The sequence below is a fragment of the Platalea leucorodia genome (assembly GCF_965183815.1).
Source record: "Platalea leucorodia genome assembly, chromosome: 2".
NCBI classification, from domain to species: Eukaryota; Metazoa; Chordata; class Aves; order Pelecaniformes; family Threskiornithidae; genus Platalea; species Platalea leucorodia.
Genome location: NC_138824.1, coordinates 33,186,717 through 33,202,883, shown reverse-complemented (window position 1 = coordinate 33,202,883; position 16,167 = coordinate 33,186,717). Strand labels below are relative to the sequence as shown.

Here is a 16,167-nt window from a genome sequence, read left to right as displayed (position 1 = left end):
TATAGTTGTGTGTAAGTACATTGGGTGGGTTATATGCTGAATAGATGTTTGGTGAGCAAAACGTAGGTGGATAAAAAAAGACTACAAATCTCCTCTGCATTTAGGCTATATTAATAAATATAGCCATAACATGCTCCATCTATTCAACAATGATGTTAATTTCAGTGCTAAACTGCTACTAGAAGCTGTATATTTAAAGGTAAATGGTTGTTATAATGGTCATGGCACTCACGTGGCACCAGAATCAGCAATTTTCAGCCAACAGCGTCTGTGTCTGTGACTTCTGACATTTCAGAAAGTTTGTATGTGAGAGAAAGGAATGGCTGTGACAGTTAACAACATCTGTGAAGGATCTGAGAGCTGCAGACCTAAATGCTAGCTGAGGCTTATTGGAATTTAATAGGTGGTAGATTGGTTAGAAGAGCGATGTGGAAAAAAGGTCTCACGATGTCCTATCCTACTAGATGTTGAAAACTCCTGGACAGAAACGTGCTTTTCCTCCCTGTTCCCACTGAAAGAGAGTGGACCATGGGAATAGTCAGTTCTTCCATTACTTGTATGAGAAAAAACTACTTTTCATATAGGATAGGAAGGAATGACCTGAGCAGTGCCATCTTTGCTTGTAGAAAAAAAATTCTGCTAGCTCAGTGAGGACACCTGAAAATGAACAAGCTCTGCTCCAGTGGCAGGGAATGGTAGAAATCCAATTCATTTCAAAGGCAGCACAGTCAGGCCAAGACTAGTTACCTCTGGCTTTTCTACTAAGAATGGTTACTGTGCATTAAAGGTATATGATCTTGCTTAAAAAGCTGAGAGATGACCCTTGTGCCATCTGGCTTAGACAAAAGGGTCCTAATCTAGCTCCCAGTGACTGTACTGTGGAAGCTTTGTCACCCCACAGACCTCGTCACCAAATATGTACCCTGGCCATCTTCCTTCGAGGGAGCAGCGAGTGTAAGGAGGGATATGCAATGCCCTCCAGCAGCTCTTCTCACCCTCCCAACCACAACGGTGAGGCATATCACAGAGTGAAATGTCCTTCCCTGTGTGAACACTGAAAGCCTGAAATGATTGCTAGTCATCTGGCATTTATCAGAGCCCTTTGAAAAAAGGTGCACAAGTCTCAGATGCACGTGCTATTTATTTTACATGCTAAATGATTAGTAAACTGCAAAAGCTAGTCCTCAGTGGGTAGGAAATGTCAGGAGTAACGTGGCCTTTGCAGTAAGACCTTGAGTTGCATATTGAACAGCAAGGACAGGAAGGTATTGAATAGGTAATGATTAACTGTGCACTCTATGTCTGCGGCACCGAACGGGGAAGGGTCTCTGAGGTACATGAAGCAAAATACGCAGGCAGTAGTTCTGGCAATTCCTGCCTTCTGAGTGCTCAGGTTCGCAATCTGCATTGCTGTTCAAGTGAAATTGATATTGTTTGGGGAAAAAAAGAAGACAAGGCAAAAAAAGACTTTCATCACGCTGCATCAGAGTGACACCCATGTGGGTCATCAACAGGGCCAGAATATGCCCATTCTCCTGCTGAGACATCCTGAGCTAACAGAGCTGGTGGCACCCGCAGCAGTCTATCAGCCTTTATGTCAGCCCTACGCCTGCCACCAACGACTGTTCCTATTGTTCTTGCTTGCCATGCCAAGCACTACTTTTAGGAGAGGCACCCCCGCGCAGCCCCTGCTCATGCAATAACCCCATGGCTAGGCTCTAATGCATCACTGCCAATGAAGGGGAGTTCGTGCTGTTGCTGTGTGTTAGGAGTATGAACCCGAGCTCAGCCAATTAATCAGTCCCTTTAGGGGACCAGGGCAATGAGGTGCCTCTTAAATGTCCCTGATACACCCCAGCATTTGCAATAGCAGAACTGTAGGCACTTGTGTACATTTTCTGGAGGAAACATAGGTGGAATCATGATTTAAATGGGGATTTCTGGATGACCACCTTGCCTGCAGGAGCTTAAATCCAGCCCATCATGCTCAGGGAGTTGTGAGAGGAAAGAACATTATCATACATTTACATGATGCAATGAAGCACCGTGCAGAATTACCAGTCTATTGGCAAGTGAACTAGTTCAGGAATCAGTACAGCTATGCAAGAATGGCCCCATACTTTGGCCAATTAAGCCTGACAAAAAGGTGGAACGAACTTGTTCAGTTAGAGAGCCATGCTAAAGGAGGTGTGCTCTACAGAATTAGGACTAACTCGAGGAGTAAAACATTGCATCAATGGCTGTGCTATGGAGGTGGTTCATGAACAACCCCGCATGACCCGTAAAAATCTAAAATTTACTTGGATATGTGCTAATGAGTGCCATCTCCTATGCGGCAAACTGACATTTTTCAAAGGCTTGTAATGTTACCAGTTTCAGGCAGATTTTATAAAGGATATGGAAACTGCATCATTAGTTCAATAGCGACTCACTGTCAAATTCTGAGTCCTTGTTTCAAAGCTTGAAGGTGGCAAGTGCATTTCCTCAAGAATTTTCTTTGGTGGACAACAAACACGAAAAGCACAGTTTTTACACTTTGTTCTTGGAACGGCTGAAACATTTTGATGAGAATTTTTTCAAAAGAATTTTGCTTGCTACTCCACATGGAATACGCTAACCCAAATGGTTAAAATTGTATACCCACTGAAAACTGAGTCTTATAATGGCAAGCATTAAGCAACACTACTAGGTGACATTTTCTGCATTACCTATAGTCATGTACCTGGTAAAACATTTCAGACAGAGAGACAAGATTTAAAAAACTCTTACATCTGTGCTGTGAAGTATTGTAAAAATAGTTACAACGAAAACATCCTTCCTTGTGATCAGAGACTTTGTTAGAGAATACCAAACACTGCTGGAAAAACAGAGCCATTCGAAAAGTGATCTGCTTGGTATGTGTGTTCTCATAGAAATAAATTGAAGGCAATACCACCTATGCAGCAGTGACAAGTTAATTCAATTTCCATCTCAAAATCAGGTAAAGTGTATCTCATTTGTTACCATGGATACAAGACATTATTTCCATTTGTTTGAGATCTCACAGTGGGTATGAAATTAAACTGTGACACAGTTTTATGGAGGAAGTTGACTAAAAACCCCATAAGTTCAATGTCATTAGTCCAAAGGATTTTCTTTTTTAGACACAATAATTAAGCAGGTTGCTACTAGTACCCATAAGGCTTCATAAGCAAACATCTGTGTGATTTTACTGATGCTACTTTGGATCAGTAGGAGTGATGGAAGAGAAAATAAACATTCATTTCATCAGTCCTGCAAATGTGGGAAAGAATCCTGAAAAATGTCCAGATGGTAGAAGTCCATTAAAAATACATTGATGTTGTGTTATATGCTATTGTTTGACACCAAATACGCTTACAAAAAAATTCTTGATTCCCAAAATGCATCCGCTTTTTCTCAGACAAATTTGCTTTTCAGGCTGCAGCTCAAATCACTTGTTCTCTAGTTTTTAAAGTTAGAAGAAGAAGATGTGTATGAAAAAGTGGGGGGGAATGAAGAGGAAAGAAGGAATACATTTTTTTAATGCTGACAAATATGCAGGGTTCAGGAATTCAATGGCATTCAGTTTACCTTGTCTGAAATTAATTTTAATATATACAAAAGGATAAAAGGGAATATAGGTCTCCTTGTTAAATTATTACTACTGAAGTCCTGGCTATATGTTTAATATTTCATAGAGAGACTGATTTCCATAGATGTTGAGCACCTGCTATACTGATGGATTTCAGCTAAGGTTGTCATCTCTCAACATTTACAAAACCAAGCTGAGATAAGCCAGAGTCTACCTACATCAAAGGTTTATTTCTAAATAATCATGCATGAACTGCAGGAAAAGCACAAAGGTTATGAGATGTCACGACTATGGCTAATCATTGAAATCCAAAGCCATCATCCAACTGCTTAATTGACTTTTAATTTCCCACCAAATATTCTGAACTCCACCTCCCCTGCTTCTGTGTTGCTGCCCTCCTCAGCATATTGTCAGACTGGATTATCTGCAATGTCTTCTCCAGCTCCTTGGGCCATCTCTAATTATATCCCATTGGGATTTAGTAGGTCTGACCCCGAGATGGCAAACTAGAAAAACTCAGAACCTCACAGCAAAATTGTCATGAACATAGAAACTCTCAGAGGAATAGGGACTACAGTGTCCATTGCTAGCTGAACAGAGAGATAAGTCGCTCTCTGTTATTCACTTGCATTATTAACATTTGCTTGAAGTTACAACAGAAATCTAGTTCTATTCTACAGACTTGATTATCCTTCATACAGACCCTAGGCAGGAAATTGTAATAATGCAAAATGAGTGTTAGGGCTCTAGCATTTTGATTTAGTAGTATTTTGTGCCCACCTTTCACTAATTTTAATGGAGCATTAGCACCAGGCTGAAATTTAGCACAATATTTACATATGCAGTTAAATTTAATGAAGGCAGTGATATTTAAGGATAAGATTGTGAATAAACCTCAAGCATATCTAAAGTATACTGAAACCTCAAGTATTTCTGATTAATGACTTTATTCCTAAATTCAGGAAAGATTTTATTCCTGAATTATCAATGACTTATTTTCTATTTTTCAAATATTTTATTCAGAATTACTCCACTATACCATAAATCACTCTGATTTTGTAAAATTCTGCAGGCTTAAAGGGGTTTATGTTCATATAAACACATGTGTAGGCTTTTCTTGCGCTCTGTTATTTGGTGTTACGCGGGATTTGCAGACTTGTTGGATTCGATGGGTACTGTGATAGCAATGCAATTCCTAACCCAATCAGGCAGTTCATATGTAAATTACTGTCTCCAGGTTTTTGTTGTTAAAAATTAGTACAATCTGGAAGTGGGTACAACTTGTCCCCTTCTGGAATCTAATAACCAGGAGTGATAGAGGAGCACACGCGCCGCTTTAGGGCACAGATAAAGGAGGCAAGATTAACCTCAGCAGTGACATCTTGAGAAGCTCCGTTCTAGATGGGAGCCCAATCCAGCGTTGTGGTGAGCCATTGCCTTTGCGCTCTGTCATGTAGCAGCTGAATACAAATGCCTGGGCAGGAAAGAGGTTATACACATGCATGTTGAATGAGGGGTGCTTATGTGTTAGTGGACAGGTCAGACGAAGCAGTGGGAGCAGTCTGGATGTGCTTGCCAAGACTTGCCCAGCACGTCAGGAGCACGCTGACAAATAGGGGAGAGTGGATAAGATAAACTGACCCCCCTGCTCCTGCAGGGACACATTGCAGTTTCTGTCTGACTGATGTCAGAGAAAAAGTTTTGTTGCTGCACCAAACCACTTTAAAATTGCCTGAATGAAAAGGTTACCTCCATGGGTCAACATAAATGATAAAAGCTCAGGAGATAGCATTGATGTTACTGTCCACTTGCAAGTTAGCAGGACAGTAATCTGGACAAGCTGGAGATGTCTCAGTCATCCTCAAACAAGAGTCAGCAGAAAAAAGACAAAGCTGAGAAGTGGAGATGCATCTAAAGATGCAGATGAATGCAAACGAAGGCACCACAGAGCACTGGCTACGCTACACTAGACAAACTTTCTTGAACATTTGTGCAGAATTAGGGCTAATTGGATTAAGTGAGGAGAGCAACAGGGGATGTACCCAAGTAATTTGTTCCTAAATAAACATGCATAAGGAGTTTTCTTGAATGATCGATGGGGTTTACAGTTTATGAGTTCCTAAAATGACTATCCCTAAATACGTCCCTAATTCTTTCTCCCCTTTCCCCCATCTAAAATCTGTAAGAATTTGACTCTGAAAAGAAATCAGGACCTTCATGGCTCAGAGTCTTGAGTACAGCACAGCCCCATGGTACCACTTTCCTAAAAAAGAAGACCCATGCTTTTCTTCCATAGCAATACCTGCTGCATGCCTTGCATTGTCTGCTGCAGGAATTGCAGCTGCTGGTCCTTCGTGAGGCTTTCTTCTGTTCGAAAGAGTTGTCCTTTCTCCTGTTTCAGGAGCTCCACTTCATTCCTATAGGCATCCAGTTGCCATCGAAGACTATCGTTCTCTTCCTTTAGTGCATACGCTTGGGCGGCTAGAGCTAAGAGAAAAAGAAAATAAGAAATCAGTAAAATGGATTGTTTCCTTACAAATAATGCAGAGGACATTGTCAGGGGAGATGACAATACAGCTGAAAGCCAGTGAGACATTTCAGAGCTGAGACAAGACCCAGCAGAGCTGAAAATGATTAGGTTCTGGCAAAGACTGTTGCTGGGAAGTTATTTCCTGGGATGGAAGGAGCCATAAAGCGACCCTGGATAATTCAAACGCTACTTGCAATCTGGCTGCTAAATTTAGGCTTATATTTTAGGAAGAAACTGGCATGCAGTCCAAGGGCAAAGCACCCACCAACTTTACAACATTTTCCCAGTGATGTTATAGGAACAGATACAACCGTTTAATAATTATACTAGTGTAGCGGCCAGATGTTCCAATCAGATTTGTGCTAAGGAATTTTGACTACGTAAAGTTGCTGGATTTAATCCCATGAAAGAGGAAACACAGAAATTCCTCTCCAATCTCACTATGAACTACTTTGTAGCAATGGTTATGAGGAACCATTTAGACAGAAAAATGATGTAATAGAGTAAAATTATATAAAATGCAAATGCTCAAAAAAAGTGTTGGCACTACAAGAACATTACTACATTAAAGGCATTGAAAGACACTTAAGTCATTTCCTTAGGAAGCTCCATTTGGCCCCTTTTCAATTTAGAATGGCATTTTTATTATCATAACTGATAGCAGGTGTTTGTGAAGAAATCGATTAGTATGCAGGGATGGAAATTACATTTGCCAAATGACTTGCACAGTCTGCAATATAAGCTAAAATTTGTGTAGCAAAAGGCAGAAGGCTATAAAGCATGTACTAGGAACATTATTTAAATAAATTATCCGAACATAAATACATATAGGGAAGTGTGGCATTCATTACTTTAGAGATGTGGTTGTCATCCTATAGAAGAACCCACTCCTCGTAGTATTTATACTTGGCAGTAGCTGTGGTCATTTGGCATAGCAAACTGCCATACTATACTATTTTCCTTCTTGGAACCTGGTAACACAACAACATTACAGAGCAGCTGTAATTAAAAAACAACAATCTACCATAGCCAATTCTATCAACATTTGGTAACTGAAGCACATAACTGATTTACATTCCTGATTAAATGATTTCAGGCTTGCTATCACAGAATTCTTTCTTGCCCACCTATAATAGCAATATGGTTAAACTCCAAATTATAGGAAATTGTATATTAACTCCATTTAATGTTAGGCCTCTGCTGACTAGACCTTCCACAGATAAAGAGTCCCCTCTTCCCCATGATAACATGATTCAACACGTTTGTGAAATTATATCAACACTTAGATAGAATGTCACAATATTTTAATACCAATAAAAATGTTTTATCTTTGGTAGGACAAAGCTACCTTTTTCTCAGATAATTTTTACTAATTTTAAAATAGTACAAATGCATTATCCAAAATAAAGTACAGTTAGCTACTATTCAAATACAGATGTGGATTGGTTATTGTGCTTAATTTGGATATTCTACAGAATCTCTCTGGAAGATTTAGCAACAGTTACAGTATTGTTACATCAAATTAAATTGTTCCAAAAAGCATGTAATCATCCTTCCATGACAAAATTTACCCTCAAGAAATTGCAATGATGAGTCCAATGGGCAAATAAGAGGATGAAATAATTATATTTTTTTTTGTAAGAGCCAACAAGCTATGCTAAAAAGAAAAAAAAAAAAGGCCAAGCAAATAAAAACCTCAGCTAACAAAAACTCAAGTCGAAATTAAATGGTTTGGGTTAGAAAGGGCCTTTAGAGATCATCTAGTCCAACCCCTCTGCCATGGGTAGGGATGTCTTTCAGGGTGGATCAGGGTGCTCAAAGTCCCATCCAGCCTGACCTTGAACACTTCCAATGATGGGGCATCCACAATTTCTCTGGGCAACCTGTGTCACTGCCCAGAGAAAAATTTCTTCCTTATGTCCAGTCTAAATCTACCCTCTTTCAGTTTGAAGTTGTTGCCCCTTGTCCTGTCACTACAGGCCTTGGTAAAAAGTCTCTCTCTGTCATTTGTATTCTCATACCAATTAGACTCTCCCTGGGAGAGCTGGTTTTGGCTGGGATAGAGTTAATTTTCTTCATAGTAGCTAGCATGGGGCTGTGTTTTGGATTTGTGCTGGAAACAATGTTGATAATATAGGGATGTTTTCATTATTGCTGAGCAGTGCTCACACAGAGTCAAGGCCTTTTCTGCTTCTCACACCACCCCACCAGCGAGAAGGCTGGGGGTGCACAAGAAGTTGGGAGGGGACACAGCTGGGACAGCTGACCCCAACTGACCAAAGGAGTAGCCCACACCATATGGGGTCATGCTCAGCAGATAAAGCTGGGGGAAGAAGAAGGAAGGGAGGGACATTCAGAGTGATGGCGTTTGTCTTCCCAAGTAACCGTTATGCGTGATGGCTGAACACCTGCCTGCCGATGGGAAGTAGTGAATGAATTCCTTGTTTTGCTTTGCTTGTGTGCGTGGCTTTTTCTCTACCTATGAAACTGTCTTTATCTCAACCCATGAGTTTCCTCATTTTTACTCTTTGGATTTTCTCCCCTATCCCACTAGGGGGGAAGTGAGCGAGCGGCTGTGTGATGCTTAGTTGCCGGCTGGAGTTAAACCACGACAATGCAATACTCAATTCCAGCCAGAAACCGCCTATCTTTCTGCTCTCTGAGAGCACAAAAGGAGACTATCATGGGCATACTCAAGTTTTTATGGTGGCTTGAGAGCAGTAGTTCATCTGCTGTCCACTGCATAATCCAGCTCTTAAAAAACTTCTGAGAGCTGCTGTATAAGTGGAGGGTATAAGGCCTACGTACTTGTTAATCACTGTCCCCACTGAAATGTGGGTTAGGACCCAGATTCAGCTGAGGTTCAGGCTGCCCTACCTGGAAAGGCTGCTGTCGTGTATTTTCTGGGTCACACCAAAGCCCAGTTGGAGATCTCCTTCTCCTTCTGTCCACCTGGGTGAGTTCAGGCGATTGAGTGGAGCGAGGGACAGCATGAGAAGTCTGCTACAGGGGCAGCAAATTAGGGGAAATGGAAAGGGCTAGGACATATTGCAATAGTAAGTAACCTGTAGGCGATGAACCTAGCAGGGTTTAAAAAATAACTCATCCAAATGGAGCAAGTCACATTCTGTATGAGCAGTGAAGGTAACTACCCATTTTTTCTTTAGAAATACAATACAGCTTTTTCACTGCTAAAAAATTCAGACTTGCACCTCTGAATGACATTATTTTATTTTGTTATTTTAAAATTATTTTTAGTATACTGTATTAAAACCTATATGACAATAATTACACTACTGTACTACCAAGAAGTCCCATCCAAGGACGGGTGACCCACTATTCTAGATTACAGATACCAGAAGACAAAGGCTGTATTTGGAAGAGGTTACAATCTATTTTAAGACAAAATGGAAATATCCCAAACAACCTAAAGTAAGAGAATAAGAATACAGCAGAGATAACTTTGTGATATTAGACAGGATTCCCAGAGGTGTACAATTTCTTATCAACATTATTATACACTCTGGTGATCTTCCTAGCCATTCATAGTAAGCAATTTAAGATGGAGTCCAAGGTAGAATTATGTCCTCAAATAAGGAGGATGCAACACATATAGCAGCAGTGTAACAGAATACTAAATTGTCACAAGCTTTTAAATGAACTAATTATAGATAAGAGTCCACAAACGATATAGCATTAAATACATGTAGTTCTCTTGCTATTTAATTTAAAGCTACAAATAGTCCAATAGTCCATTCCCAACATGCGTGGACAGAGCGGTTAGCAGACAAGGAGAATAAGTCAAAGAAAGACAGACATCTGGTGGATCCCAGGGGCTCCAGCTCATTCAGCACTGGGTAACTGTTTTAAACAAAATCAGAAACGTTCTTTATGTTGACCTAACATAACTATAATTTTAAGACATTTACATTTTAGTGAACTGGATTCTGGATGCAGACCAATGTCTCTTTTGATTCCAAACAAAATATCTATTATATGTAAAATGAATTATAATTTAATTTTTACTTATATTTCATTTATAATAATTACATATTATTATATTATATATTATATGAAAAAGGCACCTCAATGAATACTAAATTGAAATTAGAGGATAATTTTGGGGGAAAGGGAATCTGCATTTTAAAACATAAATATTTTTCAAATTTTTACAGAAATTTTTGCTGTGATTTAATTGACAAAGCTAATGAATATATTTTTTGTTGAAACAAAAAGTTTACTCAGCTCATCTCAATGCAACTTCTCATGCCATTTTAAGTCTGGTAGTTCAGATACTCATCTACAGAATCCCTCTCTGAGATACGTGTAAAAACATCTTAGGATAAAAAGACAATGAATTCTGAAAGCATTTACAGACGAACTATATACACGAAAGCTAGATCAAAAGAAAACTCCAACAAGAATCTCAAATAGCTGCCTATGCTGCAAGCAGAAGAAAATATTCCTACCTAAACAAACACAGCTGGAAACCAGCTCAATATATGCTTTACAGCATTTTCACTGAGGGATGCAAAATGATACCTGCCAGTCTCAGAGAAATGGCTGGAGGAAGAATAGACATATGTAAGTGGGGGAAACCTTCACATTGATATTTTGAGGACATCTAAGAGGTTAGTGTGATTTCCTTGTGTTGAGGCAGAAGTGCTATATACAATTTGGCAACAGTCTCAGTGGCAAGACAGACTCCGCGTAGTGGACCCAGGCTAGACTCAAAGCAAAAAGACACTCTTTTTAAAACAACAAGTGACTGGCTGATCAGAAATCCACTGAAATCTAAGGATACACTCATTGACTGATGTCTCAGAAGAAACAAACAATTTATTTTTCTAGGGCATCTATCTGGGCTAGTCAGGAGAACGCTTTCTTTATGAGTAGTACTGATCTGTACCTTTTACTTTTAGCTGGTACTCTGTGATTACATTTAACCTAATGCATAATAACGCCCGCTGGAGCCAACACAGAGTAAGTGTTCACAGGTGACACAGGGTAATTGCAGTATTTTATGACTCACATCATGTCATAGTGGCCAGGCAATAAAGTGAATACCCCTTGTCTCTGAATGTATCTATTTATTGAGGAAATTAGGGAGAATTCAAAATTTTCTACCAGTGCTATTAATGCACACCTGGGCTGTGCATTTCTCATTAGATGATGCCCTAGTAACATGACAGTTAACATTAATAGCAGACTACTAATTCACATACTGGGGACACTGAGTTGAAATGCTGGCCTGGTTTTGGCAGTAGCTTATCTCAAGAGTCTGAGGCAATCTGGAAGTAGTATCTGAAAAACAAATGAGCAAACACTAACAACAGTAACAGAAAACCCTCTTGCAAATTCAAGAGCACAGACTTCCCTTAGGTGCTCCTAGCAGAACTTTTTCTATAGATTTTTTTTTTTTCTATAGATTCTTCTACATTTGTATAGAAATAGATCATAAAATTGAAAACTTCTGTGCTTATTTGTCTGTCTTCAGACCTATGGTCTAAGCTCTTCAGCAGAATTTTGCAGCGTTTTGGAACCTCAGCCCATGTATCGATACAGTGACGTGGATGAAAATAGATGAAGAGCATATTCCCAAACCTTCCTGCCATCCGAGTTCTACTAATGCCATTATCCTAATTTCCTGACTTGAAAATAAGGTTTTAAATGATATAATGCTCCTTTTGATAACAGCAACAAGAAAAGCATCAAAAACTGTCAAAATGATGGCTGTTATTATGGTAATTTTTTGCATCACTCCCATTGCAGAGCATTTACAATGTCCAAAAAAGACACAGCTACTTCAAAGAGTTTTCAGCTTGAGGGACTGAACATATGTGAAAGGAGAGAAATAAGGACACAAAGTTCACAGCTATAAATACAAACAATAAAAGTTATCCTTGGCCTCTAGCTAGCTTGCTTGTTTTTCAAATAGGTGAATTGTGAAGCAGTACAACCAGGGGAAAATCAGCAGGTAAAAATGTTTCCAGAGGATCTGGAAGGGCATGAGCTATGCCTTGATGTTGTAGAAAACAGGTTAAGTTATACAACAATGGCATTTGTCATGCGTAAGGAATATGGTCTTAGCAGAAGTATAGCGTGGATGGTCTTAGGAGATATGTTGTGTGTTATCTTGAGAAAGGGCTCAAGTGAGCGCCAAAGAAAAGGAACGCCTGGAATTCAAACACGAGGTCATGAATTTTGACAGAATGAAGGCAGAGGTCAGACTCCAGGAAGAGCTAGGTGGAACAAAAGATGATTTTGGACCTGAGTTCAATATGTGAAGGAAGAGAAAAGGAAACGTGGCAGGACTGCTGGTGGTGGCACAAGACAGGCAGTGGCATTTTTAACAGTTACTGGGTATAAGGAGGAAGAGTTCAAAAGTGAGTAATGGGCCCTGTTTCATGTTGAATACAACGCTGTAAGAGGATACACTGGTGTGTGCGTACTGGCATATGTCAGGAAAAAGCAAAGGTGAGACTGGGGCTACCTTGAAGGAAAAAACTTCCCGTTTCATAGGCTAGATGGGACCACTGGAGCCTCATTCATTCTTACCCTATAGGGGTCTACTTAGTGCTTCAGCCCACATGAAATTAAACTGCGGTACAGTCTGAGGATCCCATTGTGGTCACTCAGTGATAGGGGGTGTGTGAGGTGATGCCAGTGAGTGACCCACACCTTGAGGTGGGTGGGAAGGTCGGGTTTGCAGGAGCTTTGCGAGGTGGCGGGAAGGAAGGCATGGCCCTCTTGCAGACGGAAAGCCGGGTGGCCTCTGAGGTGGAGACACACACTGAGCAACTAGAGAAGTGTTAACCTATGTCTCCACCATGAACTGTCAAAGCTGACCCTCTCTCTGTGTTCTTCACTAGTTGTCAGCTCCTGGCAGAATGAGTTGAGGTCATTATTATCTATAACTGCCCAGCTATATATCCACTTGTCTCACATGTGACTTTTGTAAACACTACCATAAAAACTGAACTCTCAGAACAAGTTTTAGTTACACATGTTCTGTGCACAGTTCAAAGGCATTTGGGAAAGCAACTCTTTGATGGTACCTCCAAGAAGCTTTCTGGAAAAGTAAGACTAATCTACACCTTGGTTGCTTTGAGGCATCTTCTCAGCCCACTTTGCAACAATGATGTCAGGCTCCTGAGTCCTCCGATATCTAAAGTGGTTTTGATCCATTGCCTTGAGTTCCTAGAGGACACTTTCCTTTCTTTATGGACAGTAATGAAATACCCGATCACCAGCATAAATAGTGCTCGGAAGTCAATGATGGGCACAGAGAAATACGTCTGATACTAGCAGATAAAAGCAAAATTATTCTTATACTGCATTCTTAAATAAATGCCTCTTCCATTGTTCTCCCATGTTTCCACAAAAATAGACTATGTATGTCACTTGGGTTTTTTAAAAAAAATCCTTTGGTTGAAGCTTGAAAGCAGCTAGCTAACTAGCCTGAATAAAGTCTGAAAACAGAATTAGAATGGTATAAAAATAAATAATTTGGGGCAATTACAAGCTAACCTAGCCATGAACAGTTCGTTCTTTCCCCCTTCAGACATAATATAACCAAACAGTTAAACAATTTCCACATTTTTTTTCTAATGTTAGGCACACTTCACTTGAATGTCTCAGTACCTGCAAATTTAAACTCTAAGGGCACTAATTATCCTATATGAGGAGGGGTTATTGTCATTAATGTTAGTGGGAGTTAGGGCCCACACATGGGGAGGGAGATTTACTCTTTTACAAAACCTGCTTTATTCAGGTGCAGTTGCTTCAAAGTCCTTTCCTCACCATGCAGCCTATGTTCAATGCAGAGAAGCTCATTATACCAGTTACATTCATGATGATACCAGATGTTCAAATTGAATACTCATGAGAATTATTTTCAGGCTTCCTATTCACATAAAACTTGCTGGCGAACAATTAGTAAATGGAAGGATGCTGCCAAAAAAAAGAAGAAAAAAAAAAGAAAGAAAGAAAAAGGAAAAGTTGCACCATCATTTAACTGCAATTTTATCCATCCCATTCAGTACAGACAGATGTAATATTTGAGAAACCAACGCACTTCTCTGAAGAGAGATTTTCTCAGTTTACAAAATTTCTTCCGGCTTAGCAGACTTCAGCAATAGCACTGTTCTTTCCCAGGTTTACTACACATGTGGCTCACCAGTAATTTATGATGGCTTATTATTTCTTGTGTAATGAAGCATATCTCTTTGCAAATAGCAGAGAAGGTGTAGGGAAAGGGAGGGCAGATTACAGTCCAGCTGGGCCTAATAACAAAATGTAGCACGCAAATGCTGGCTCTGCAGTGGACTAAGAATGCCCCAGAGAGCAGTGCTGCCAGTTCCTGTGGTGTTATGATGAGTCTCACGATATCTGACATTTTATTTAAAGCCCTGGAGAGATCATTAACCAAAAACCTCTGCTTTAAGTTTCTGGACTAGTGGCTTCCAAACTTTCTAGATTGTGGATCAGTACTGGCTCTCTGTATTTCACCATGCTCTCACAAACTCTGACTTTTTATTAAAAACACTAACAAGGTAATTTAATCTCACTGTTTCAGCCAGTCCAAGGAATAAGATGCAGATTACTTACTACAGTCTTACAAGTGATCATTGGCTCAGGAGCTCAGCTTGGGGTCATTTATCTAGACCTCAGGGCTGCAGAAAACTCACCTGAACAGTGAACCAACTTTCTCTAAAGGGCTCAAAAGACAGAAGGCTAATCTCCCACTTTAATCCAACCTTTCTACCCCTCTCTTTGTACCTTCCTCTCTTTTACCCCTGTACTGGTTCTGTTCAGTTCCCTTCCTCCTTCAGCTCCAAACGCATGAGTTCATCTCTTCGTTAATTTGTAATTCCCACTTGCCTGATATTTCCAGATGTTTCTCTCTTCCCTCACTCCTACTTGTTTTGCAGTACGTTCTCCAGTCCCCTCTATACCCAGTTCTGTCCCAGGTAAATTGCAGCATTAAGTGTTTTGGACTTTTCCTACAAAGATGTCACATCACATTACTGAAATGCGTATTTAGAATTTGGAAGAGACCACCTTGTTACAATAATATCAAAGCCTGTCACATTTTAGGTCTATTTTACTTGACAGCATCTCTTTGGAGAACAGGAATCTACATAGCTCGTAAATGATATTTTGACAGTTGCTAGTTAATCTGCCCCGTTGAGACCATTTTCTCCAGGTCACTTCTTTAAAGCAAAGGGCCCTTTTTCTCTCTCCTTTTTGGGCTGCATTTCTTCTACTGCCACCCATGGTATGTACCAAGCCCAACTGACTTGGCATATGCATAAGAGGAGACAGGAGAGGGAAGAGCTGGCTCTGCACAGACAACTGTGATGGGTGGACTGGTAGTTGGGCTGGTTGTTGTGTTGCCTTTCCTGCTTGGTTCTCCTCTTGAATTAGGGGCATAGGAAGCAAGCCATCATAAGAAAATGTAGGGGTATAACCTTGATCAAAAATAGTAGCAATTCTCAGATATTTTCAAAATTCAGTAAAAATGACTCCTTTTCACTGCTTATTAGAGCATTTGGTTTGTGATGAGGTGAATTTTTCAGATACTTTATGTTTACCAATAACTGCTGCCTCAGTTAAATATAATTAATCAAGTACTGAATCTCTTTTAGAGGTTCTGCTTTTTTTCCTTATTGAGAAATAGAACTGTTACAACACTTTTAGAGAGGCTGTGCTTTAAAGATGCCAGCAAAGAAGTGACTTTTTCCTCTAATCAATGATATTAAAAAAATGACTGTATTCCTGTAACACTGAAAATGAACAGAGGAGATTTTAGTCTCGAGGGGGAAGGAGCATGTTCACTCAAGTAAGAAACACGCTGGTTACTGGAGAGATGCCAAGTGGCACTGATGACCCTCTCCCACATCAGTAATGGAAAAACACTGCTTGTATTAATGGTGCTTTGCAACTGGGGGTACAGACATTTGAACTCTGCATAGCACAAGAAATGCTGATGAATGCTCAGTGTTTCATGTATGTTATGTAAATCTTACGTATATTGCATAAA

At 39.9% G+C, this 16,167-nt stretch overlaps 1 protein-coding gene across 1 annotated transcript in view; it reads right to left on the bottom strand.

The window, feature by feature from the left end:
* Positions 1-16,167, bottom strand: part of ENOX1 (ecto-NOX disulfide-thiol exchanger 1) — a gene marked incomplete at its 3' end in the record, with an annotated part of 140,610 nt that overhangs the window by 37,800 nt on the left and 86,643 nt on the right. Inside the window, exon 8 of the mRNA XM_082305147.1 lies at positions 5,895-6,079. Coding sequence (XP_082161273.1) covers positions 5,895-6,079 — 185 coding nt within the window. The remainder of the gene's footprint in view (positions 1-5,894; positions 6,080-16,167) is intronic.